Source organism: Atractosteus spatula, chromosome 2 (genome assembly GCF_055471065.1).
Source record: "Atractosteus spatula isolate fAtrSpa1 chromosome 2, fAtrSpa1.hap1, whole genome shotgun sequence".
NCBI lineage: Eukaryota > Metazoa > Chordata > Actinopteri > Semionotiformes > Lepisosteidae > Atractosteus > Atractosteus spatula.
This window is the reverse complement of record NC_142707.1, coordinates 58,599,871-58,610,965: the sequence shown is the minus strand read 5'-3', so window position 1 is coordinate 58,610,965 and position 11,095 is coordinate 58,599,871. Positions and strand designations below refer to the sequence as shown.

Below are 11,095 nucleotides of genomic sequence, written 5' to 3'. Positions count from 1 at the left end.
AAAAAGATTATTACAGTAGTTGAAAACTGCTGACAGGATGATGATATTGGGACAAATGTACTACTTAAAAAATATGAAGAACTGCAATTGCAAATACAGTGGTATTAACAGAGAAGGGCACCAGTAAGAAAAATGATAATGATAGCTCTGCACTCTGACAAAGATTAACCACTGAAAGGACCGTCGCCATTGGTAGGCTTCTTTATGCTATCGATATCTCACAATTTCACCTCTTGTCTATATCAGTGAGGACAAATGAAAGTTAAATCTAAGGACAGAACAGAAGTCGAAGTCTTAAAATCTGAAAGTGAAAGAACTTGAGAATTTGAATTTCTTCTATTTTTTCCTCCACTTACTCCCTCTCTTAACTAACTTGTATTAGGAGGTAGAACAAGAAACAATACCAACTGATACAAATAGAGAATGGGACATGCTGATTTTCAGAAGGTTTTAGATAAAGTAACTAATGAAAGATTAGTTTTTATTTTGTAAACAGTAGGCATTGCGTTCAAGATACTGCAAGTTATTGGATTAAGAATTTGTTAATGGAAAGTAATGAGAGGGTACAGATAATTGGTGAATGCTTAAATTGGGATAATGAAATTCTTTATTCCAATTTAATCAACTTATGCACAATAACTAACATGATAGCTTCAGCATCCAGGTGGATGCTGCAGATTGGTGGTGGTGGAGGGGAATCCCCATTACCTGTAAAGCGCTTTGAGTGTCCAGAAAAGCGGTATATAAGTGTAAGCAATTATTATTATTATTATTATAGTTTTGCCCTCTGAAGGCACACCTGCTATGGCACCTTACAGGCTGGCAGACATTGGCAGCCTGTCATTCTCTTTGGATGTGAACAAAAACATTGGTATACAGTCCCACTTTACTTTTATTTTATTGTTATAATGAATTACCGACTCACAATGAATTGGAAGCATCAATCATGAGAGCTGAAAAAAAAATGTCACCTCTTTTGTTTATGTCTATTGCTTGTGATGTTTATTATGGAGGTGTGTTTTTTTATAAATATAATATCCATTGTTCAGTTGTCATTAGTAACCCCTCTAGATGTTTAAATTCAAGATAAAGTCGAAACCTTTGTACTTTAATAAATATATTAATTCATTTACTGTGGCTTTGGCAAGCGTCTTCTCTCTCATATTACCTATGTTTTAATGGATTTGTGGCTTTCTGCATCCCTGCCATTGGACTGCCCCTGCCCCTTTCCCTTTCACCTTTGACCAGGCTCATTTCTTCCTCTGCTTCACCCTATATAAGGGAGAGGAAGCTTCTGTGCTCTCTTTTTGTCTTCATCGCTGTTGAGCAGATGCCCCTATATCTCTTTCTTTCTGCTTCTAGCACTTTCGCTGGCACAACCCGCAAGCCCCTCTATAAGCAATAAACCTGTGTGAGCCTGATTCATTTCGATTCAATGCAAGCTTTATTATCCCCTGGGGGAAAATTGTTTTATGGCAGAGTCCAACCAAACAATTCCAGAGAAACAAACAGTCATCACCAACAAGACTAGAGTACACATAGTTATAGGGGATAAGAGTTATTTTACATTGGTTGGGAGTGATATTGCAGAGGGGATGAAAGATGTCTTTAGTCTATGATCATTACACCTTGGGACATAGAAGTATCTCGCAGATGGTGGATGTTTAAATTCACAAACATCTTGCTCTTTCAATTTATGGTGCCGAGGTGCCAAACCATCAAGTAAATGCTGTAGTATTGTAATAACACTTTCAACAATTTATTTGTAAATTGTTTTTAGTTCCCTCTACCTTAAAGAAGCCAAGCTTCCAAAGAAGAAAAAGTTTCTATGAACCTGTTTTGAAATGATATCACAATATGGATTTTTGTCTATTACCAGTCCCAAGTTCTTGAAGTTGTTGATCAGCCTTAATCACAGTAGGCTGGGGGAAATGTTACATTTCTCCTAAAACTGATGATTAGTTCCATTGTTTCCAGAATATTTAACATCAGAGAGAGCTCATCACACCATTTAGTAAAATCATTCAGAATGAGCCCCTGATGATTTTCCATTTCAGTGCAATAAGGTGACCAGGGCTGTGTCATCAGAAAACTTAATGAAAAGTCTGTCTGTGTTTGCTCTTACAATTGTTAGTGTACAAAATGTACAATATGGGAGAAGAAATGCAGCCCTGTGGTGATCCAGCTCCTGTCGTTCCTTCTACACCAGCTGACACTAGGTAAACTGAAGTATTATATGGTGTGTAAAGGGAAAAGCATGTTTTCAATATCTGTGGATCTGTTTACAAACACTATAGCCTTGTGACCCTCGTAATCTTGACAGCTCAGAGCTTCCTCTCATCTTCCCTATGACTGCTCTGTTTAGTTCTTGTGCATTTCCCTTTTCTGACATATTTGAACAAAAAGTAGTGTGTTGCTGGTATTTTTTAAACACCAGGCATATGCCTATTCAGTGCTCATCCTTTTCTTTTTAATATTTGGTGCCTTGAGCAAAAAAACCTAAGTGTTCATGTATAGCGAAAATCTACACACTCACACTTGTGCTGTAACATAGTTGACAGGGTGATGAGGCTGTATATCCACTTGCAGGTGGAGAGACTATTACTAAATTCCAATTCACACAGACGTATAAGGTCAATATTTTAACATTGTTTCAAAATCTTAAATAAAAATAATGCAATTGACTTAAAAAAATTATTTTTATAGGTGCACTGCTTTTTAAATTATCCATGTGCCCTGAATATTTGCTGCCTTTTATACGTTAATATAAATAATAAATAATATAGGGGGCAGTTGATACGAATCACATAAACATGTGATTTTAACACCAAATATGAATAAAAAAAAGTTTATTGGTATGTTCCTTCCTCACGGTGACTCATTTTCGCAGCAGCTAGACGGTTATTATTTGAGGCTAGGCGTGGTAAAGAAAGAAAGCTGACTCGTCACTTTTCATGTAACAGGAGATGCCGCTTCACTGCCGTATCCATATGGACACGGCACAGAACCAGCAGCTGCTCCAGTTGCTGGCATGCAGTAGCCATGCCCAGCCCGCATGGCTGGCAGACGGGGCGACTGAGTGTGTTGATACGCTCCATCCGGGTCTTCTCTCTTCCTCCCCCTCGCAGTCCCGAGACCTTCGCTGACTCGCTCTGTCTGTGTAGTGACGTCACGGGGCGCAGGAATGGCGGCGCTGGCTGTTAGAGGAAGGAGCCCAGAGAGCCTGAAACTTTATTTATACCATCAATCACTGAATTAAAAACGAGAAGAAAGAAAGAGAAGGAGAAACTTTACACAGCTACGGAAGGAAATATACGGAACTTTATCCAGTACCGCAGGCCTTGTGATTATCGACGTCTGGGGGGTGCTGGCTCACTTGATGTAGCGGTGCATTTGTGAAAGAAATCCTGCCCATTTTTTTCTTTTATTTTTAAAAGTTTAATTTTTCCCTTCTGACCTTTTGGTGCGGGGAATCGGTGTATATTTCGTCTCTGGGCTTTTAGCCGTTTGTCTTTTTTTATACTACCATGGAAAGTTTAACCCTAAGTGATGTGGAGCAGAAATACTACTCGGACTTGTTCACCTACTGCGACACGGAAAACACCAAGAAAGTGGCTTCAAACGGCAGAGTCCTGGATCTCTTCCGAGCGGCCCAGCTGCCCAGCGAGGTGGTCCTGCAGGTATAAACAGATCTGCCCGAACCGTAAATAGCCGACATAGCGGCGAAACTTTCCGCAGCACGCCTGGTTGAAACCGAGGTCGGTTTTAAACTGGGGGGTAGGCTTGGCGTTAACAATGTAGATCTGCCTACCGGCGCTCTTCCGTTTATTGGTAACTTCACTCTGTTAGGTTTGTGGGATTTGGTTAAATCAGGCGTGAAGTCTTACAGGCAAATATTTTGACAAATAATGTGTATGCTACGTTTTAAACGAGTAATGTTGACTATTTGTAGGTGGTGCGTAAGAGAGAGAGAGATGAGAGTTTCATTCTTAATGAGTGATTTACTCCTATTAGACCCGCACTGTTTTTGGCAAGTGCTTTTTAAATCACGCAGAAGTAAATAGCTTAGTTTCACTCATCGACATCTTCCAACAGCAAGCCGTCAGTTCTTAAATGTGCACGATGTTTTTTGGGGGGTATTAAACCCCTTTTGTATAGGTGTGGCTATGGAGACGTTGCCCCTTTCCTTTTTTTTTTTGATCACGGGATGATTTCTCACCACATGAAAACAACTGTTTAACGGACACCCGGGAATCATTTTGTTCCGTTTTGCACATCTGTACACCAAAAACCTTTATTTTAGTATCTAATTATATTATATGTGAACCTGGTCTGTAGTTCTGTGGCAGTGAGCAGCTTCCGGCCTACTGCTTTAGCGTCAGAGCATCGATACCACACTGATTTTAGGGATTGGATGGTTGGAAAATTGTGTCGCGGCTGGTACCTATTTTTTTTTTTGTTCGTTTAAAAAGTGTAAATGTAACTATTAGGCCCTTCAACTAGTGTACTGTCAGTGCACACCCAAATACTCGGAGGCTAGGAAAAAAATGGATTTGAAGTCCAAACAACAGCTGAAATAATTCATCACGTCATTTATGCTAAGCATGTTGTGTACTCATACATATACTTGCTGGTGGCTGATGTATTGTCTTGCTTCAGTGTCCAGATGTTGAAGAACCAATGACAGGCTTAATTTAAAGAAATGGGATCTTGAGCTAGTCAAAACACTTTGTCACATGCATGTTTTAAGTAGCGGATGCTTGTTTTGCTGAATGCACTCAAGCAGTGCATAGAATTCCGACTCACTAGTGTCAAAGGGGTGTGTCGGGTATTGAATGAGCATTTTTCTAAGTGTCAGTACAGCACGTTTTGTCACGTTCTGCCACTTCATGCTGTTGCAGCGGTTGATGAGGCAGATAAGAAATGGCTAAGCGAAAACACGTTTTGTTGGGCAGCAGTTTTGAATCCCTTTAAGTTAACACCGGTGACACACAGGTCAGTTGATGATTCATAAGATGCAACGCGTTGTTCAAGTTAGAACGGGTCACATGATCCCAGAACACAATCTGTTTTTCGCACTGAATACGTCTTACGTTTAGGGGACTTCCATGCAGTTAGGTTTACCCCGGTCTTAAATATATTCTTTCATTTTAACTCTCCCGTTGACACACATTTGCAATTTGGTCATGGATCAGATGGATTAGTCTGAAAAGTTTTCTGTAAATGCATGGAATTGTTTTTAGCTGAATTTTATACAGTTCATAACCTTTTCGTCAGTAGGGGATGACAAATAGTAACTGGTGAATCATGATTTGAAATCTTTCCAATTTTGCCATACAATAGTAATTATTAAATGGGGAATGTTTTTAACGCTCTAAAGTCAATGAGTGTAAATGTGTGAAATTGTAAGTAGTAACAGCAAACTAAGAAATTCAAATAACGAAGACCCTTATCATGTGAAACAAATCTCCATATGTTGTTCTGTCTTTAGTATTTTTGTAAGTGCCTTTATTTACAGTTAAGCTATTCACACACCTGTAGGTATTAAATTCGGTTTAACGTATAAGAGAATGTTTTACTTTTAGGCACTTTTGTTTTTGAACAATATGTTGACTTTTTAATTTGAACATCGGGGATCATTTTCTTTCTAATAGCGAAATTGATCTTGGGATCAACCCTGTTGTTGTCTTGAAGGAAGCCAGGTTTTATGTTTTAGAGTTTCACATTTTTAACTGGATAGCTTGTTTCAGGCTCCTGCACCACGTTTTGCAAAGAAAATGTCTTCTATCTCAGTATTTATGGGCTTACTTAGCTGGACATCATACAGTTTTACTGAATTCAAAGATTTCACTGGGATCTGGATGCAACTGGATAAGCTCACATTGAGCATTCCTTATGTAATGTTTTTTCTTCATGGTTGCAAGTGATATTTTGAGCATAACTTGGAGTCTGCTCATCTTTTATTTTAAGAAAACTAAACTAGAGGGCCCAAAGTTTGATTGTTAATTGCCAGCTGTTCAGCTGTATGATTAATGCAGTAGTCAGATAGATTCTGCAATAGATGCCTTTTTCATCAGGGCTAAATTTGTCTGTTTCCTTGCAAAATCCCAGCTAAGTTATAAGGCATCCCAGATACAGCATTTGGCATGCAACACCCTGAGCTGGTACATTCTTCTCATTCTGGTAGGATTTGTATTTGTATTTGAAAACTGACCAGGGGCTTCCTGTGCTTAATAACATGTTTCACGGTACCTGTCTTAGTCTAGACATTTGCATCTGTTTGTTATAAAAGTACATTACATTTTGAGTGTACGCTGATTTTTTTTGTAGAGGGCCATTGTATTTTATTTCAGATTAAATATTTTGGATTAGATATTAAGTGATGCTGTTCATGTTTTTTTTTCTTCTGAACTTATCAGACCTCTTATAACATAAATAAGATGCTTTCAGTGGTTCTGAAATACTGATAATTAAAGGCAGAACAAATGTGGTTCTTCCCAACAGAACTGGAAAGGTGAAAACATGAAAGAACAGATTGATAAATAGGTATTGTATTTCTTATAAGTAATTTAAAATGTTATTACTAAGAATTATACTATCACATTCCTAGAGTATTATGTTAAAACTAACAACCACACCTTTCTAGGTTTTATTTTATGTAATCTTAGAACAGTAAAAGAGTAAAAAATTTGAATCTTATGTAAAAAGGTCCTCTGAATATACTAAGGGCTTTCATTTGTCTTCCAGATCACTGAACTATGTGGTGCAACTCGTCTTGGATATTTCGGACGAAGCCAGTTCTACATTGCATTGAAACTCATTGCTGTTGCACAGTCTGGACTGCCACTGCGGGTAGAAAGCTTAAACACGGGTAAGATGAAACTGGAATCCCAGAAGAATTGTTTTAGCTTAATTTTGTTTCTAAAATTTAGTGTTTTAATGATTAGAATCAAAGCATGTCTGCATAGAGGATATGTTTTTATTCTGAAGAACTAATCATGTTTTTTTTTGCCTCACTCTTCACCAGCAGTCACCTGATGGAGGCTTTTTTGTTTTCAGGAGGTTCTGTCCCCATCCTGTTCAGCCTGCACATTTTCAAAGGCACTTCATAGAACTCCTGACATTCCAAAAATAGTTATGCTTAATTGTTAGATCACAATATATATATTCATAAAAATCTATAGTGTAAATAAACATGGGGTTTAATTGCATTGTTTAAGCTGACACTTTACAAAACATTGTTGAAAGCTGCTGTGCTCTATTATGTTGTGCTGTATTATTAGTGTGTCCTTTTACACAGGTTTTATTTAAGTAAACAGACATCTCAGTCTCGGAGAACACCTGTTTATTCTGGACCTATACATAGCACGGACAAATTATAAGTAGGTTTATTACCTAATGGTAATGCTTTGTGCCTTATAGAGCGTTAGAGAGCAGCATGTGTTGGACAGCACAAGATCAGCAGCCCATGCCTTTGTGAATCTGCATGTTGGAGTCATGGGCCACGGGCTTTTTTATTCAATAAGTTCTTTCACTAACTCAGGGTTATATATTACTGCCTTCTGTTATAGCCCTTGTCTTTCAATTGTGTAGCTAAATACATTGCTACTGGTGTTACTCAGAGCTTCAAATATCAGTTGTACACCTTATCACTTAGATGATCATCTTTAGGCAGCAAGAATATCCATCTTAAACTGGCACTGTACAGTTCAGGCAGCTCAGTTGGCTCATGGTTCAAAATAAACCTTCAAATGGCCAATGTATAACAAGTTTCGTACAGCTGAAAATGGCTGATCGTCCATGGCTATAATTTGCTGGTAAATTGATTTCCCTGGAATATTCATCTAAATTGATCAAAAGTTTTCTTACTTAAAGCAACAGCAGCTGGGTTGGGTTCTTTTTTGTCTTGGGTAACCTAATCTTTGAGGTGATCTTTTAAATTTGTTGAAATCTTTGCCTGTTATGCCTCCATAGATTTGTGAAATTTGTACGGTGTAAACTTTGTAGTCATTTGTTGTGTTGTTTTTTCCGACATTTTAAAATACTGTAATTCCAAACCGCACCCTTTTCGAATGTGTGTAGCATAATGGCAGTTCCATACAGCTAGGGCATTGTCATTCCTGACCTTTGGGACTTCTGATCTATAATTCATTCCTTATTCTTCAGTAATAAGCTGTTCACGTGGCATCATTTAAAAGTCCCACATTATCAAGAAAGTCCAGGATCCAGAAGTGAGAGAATGCACAGGTACCAAGCCCAAAGCCAGCTTTTTACCTGCAATCAGAATAGTCAGCCATACCTATTTCTGACACTGTCAGAGTTCAGGATTAGCATAATTATCTAGCAGGAGTGCTAAATATCTCAATTTAGATTGAAGGACAGATGGGAAGAGACCTGTATCCAAAACCTACCTCCACTGGACACTTTCAAAACCCATAAAAATGTCCCCTCTTGCTAGAGCATACTAAGGGAGCTAGAAGCAGTCTCCATATGATACCATCTACAAAGAGTCCCATATACTCTTTTGAGGAGTCTTTCGAAGGTTAAGATTTTTGGAGGCAGAATTTGGTATGCCAAATATTGTCCCAGGCAATGGTCAGAGTGGCAGCATTTAAGTCCCTATCCCAAATAGTAACTGCTGCTAAGGGCTTATAAAAATCCTGCAATAGAGGTAAATGTATAAATCCAATCATTTTCTATTACCACTGGTATTAAAACAGGGTATGGGTGTATTGCTAGCCTATCCCTCCCCGAGAGGATGCAATAAGAAGGCATTGTGAAATGGAGATGTAATTGTAGAAAGAAGCTTTTATTGCGGTTGCATGTCATGGAATGAGTAAAGGCCTTCTTAATTTATAATATTCAAGAATGTGAATTCCATTGTCACTCCATTGTGAAAAAGAGAGGGAAATTGCCTATAAGCAGTTTCTTATTTTGTGAAACATGAGAATGGGAATGCTGTATCTTCTGTGATTTCTTGAGTTATTGTGTTGAATGCCAGATTTTAATTGTGTAGTTATGAGACCAAAATGTAGTCTATAGTATCTAATAAGTACCACCGTGTAGATCAGATCTTATCAGATCTCAAGTCTGCAAAGTAAGGCTTTTGAAGAAAGATGAACTTCTATAAATTGTTATGCTCTGAAATAAGTAATGGATTCTAAGCAAAGATGAAATAATTGATGTCGGAGGAAAATTAATTATTATACCTGAATGAAAACATTGACATAGTGTTAAAGATACTGAAAGAAAATGAAAATTGAGAAAGCAGAATGTTTCTGAGACCTAAAAAGAGAGAACTGGTCCAGAAATAATATATTATGAACAAAAGCCACACAGCTTTGTTAGATGATAGGTGGTACTAGTACATTGACAGATTTTTATTACAGGTTGTAATTGAAGGTTTTATGTCTTACACCTTATGAAACATTAGTCCTGTTTAGCCACAAGAATCCAGCATCATCTGCTCTAGCCTTACATTTTGTCTCTTATTTATGAAAGTGTGAACTCCATAAGAGCTTTGTGATGTATAATTAATTGGGCAATACTATGTGAAACAAAAATCTTGTTTCAAACAGCAGTTCAGAATATTATTTCATCATATAATAGTCTTAGATGTCTTGAAAATACAGTAACTAGCGGTAATATTATGCATTTAGCAATTTAATCCCATCCATCTTTGTTAACTTCTACTACAACTAAGGGTGTAGATGTTTATTGTGTTTATTATACAAAAATATCTAATTTAGACAAGACATTGCATGATTGTTATGTGATTATTATGAAATGCACTAAAATGTGATGTTGTAACACTTCAGAATATTGAAATGTTTAAACTACCTTATTAAACTTAAAAGTATAGTAATCAAACTTCTGCTTGTTCAGGTGCCAAAAGATAATTTTTTGCTGTTATCGGCATCATACGATCTATAGAATTTTTTTTCTTCTTGTGATGCACAGTTTAAAGATAAGGTTTTAGCTATTTTAAGACTTTCACTTTTCTTTAGTTTGTTTAGAAAGACTTACTGTACATCTTTGAAACGGAATGTAAAGTTGGGTAAAACATGCATTAAATATTGTCTAGAACTTGAAAGAGTTTAAAGAGGTACCACATTCCAGGCCAATACTTATCACATTTGAATATTGACATGTATGTGAGGAATTCCCAACGAGGTTTTGAAAAGTTAAACATTTTGTCAAGGTTTTCAGCCACCATATTGGCGGACTTACAAGGTTTTATTAAACGAAGTTGATACCCAAGCCACAGAACACATTAGGCCAGAGCTCATCCTTGTTTCTGTGCTGTTAAGTGGACTACAGAGCATCTGACTCTCCCCCTGATTGGGATGCCAGTGTGCAGGGATTATTCTCCAGTAATGTTGATCCCCAATTTTAAATAAGACTAGACTGTAGCAGCTGGGGTAAAGTACCTTCCTCAAGGTACAGTAGCAGTGGCTTCAGCAGGGTCTTGAACCCACAACATTTCGGTTATGAGTCTATAGTCTTACCAACTGGGCTATGCTGGCCCCTTAATTAAATATAGTAATATATTGTACAATGTATTGGACAAATTAGCTTCCTACATTGTATTATTTATTATAAAAGTGAAGAGTATCCTAAATTAAGAAGACGTGGACAGAAATATGAAATAAACATAAAACCAAAATGCTATAATAATTCCTCAGAAATCGTATTCTACATAAAAGTCTTCTTTGACAGGAAGGAAGATTAGGTTTTAAGAAGCTGGTCTTGCTGGTTCGTGTAAAAGTTTGTGTTTTATCCTTCCAATTAGTGAAGGATCTTCCTCTGCCTCGATTTGTGGTTGGGAAAAATGAACAAGAATCCCGACATGCAGCAATGTATTCTTCGGATGCAGAAAACCAAGGAACTTACTCTGGAGTCATTCCTCCTCCTCCTGGCAGAATACAAGTAAAGAAAGTCTCGGGGCATGAGGTGATCCAGCCTCGTGCTCAAACAGCAGAGGCACAGGTAAATATCCATCAGTTTGCTCCTGGTCCTGTAACAGTTTTTTTATCAGTAGCACTTACATTTATGTCAAATGGTGTGTTTTCACCTGGTAGAGTTATTTCCTTTA

The 11,095-nt window shown here is 37.5% G+C and overlaps 1 protein-coding gene across 8 annotated transcripts in view; it reads left to right on the top strand.

Moving 5' to 3' along the window:
* The first annotated feature begins 3,151 nt into the window (after window positions 1–3,151).
* reps1 (RALBP1 associated Eps domain containing 1) overlaps window positions 3,152–11,095 on the top strand; it is a 32,855-nt gene continuing 24,911 nt past the window's right edge. For 6 of the 8 annotated variants that reach the window (XM_088937954.1, XM_088937924.1, XM_088937914.1 and 3 more), the window contains exons 1-3: window positions 3,158–3,680; window positions 6,748–6,871; window positions 10,793–10,989. In XM_088937954.1, coding sequence (XP_088794080.1) covers window positions 3,528–3,680; window positions 6,748–6,871; window positions 10,793–10,989 — 474 coding nt within the window. In that variant the 5' untranslated portion in view covers window positions 3,158–3,527. Of the gene's footprint in view, window positions 3,681–6,747; window positions 6,872–10,792; window positions 10,990–11,095 lie in introns of all 8 variants that reach the window. The other 2 variants (XM_088937899.1, XM_088937946.1) reach the window with 2 other exon arrangements.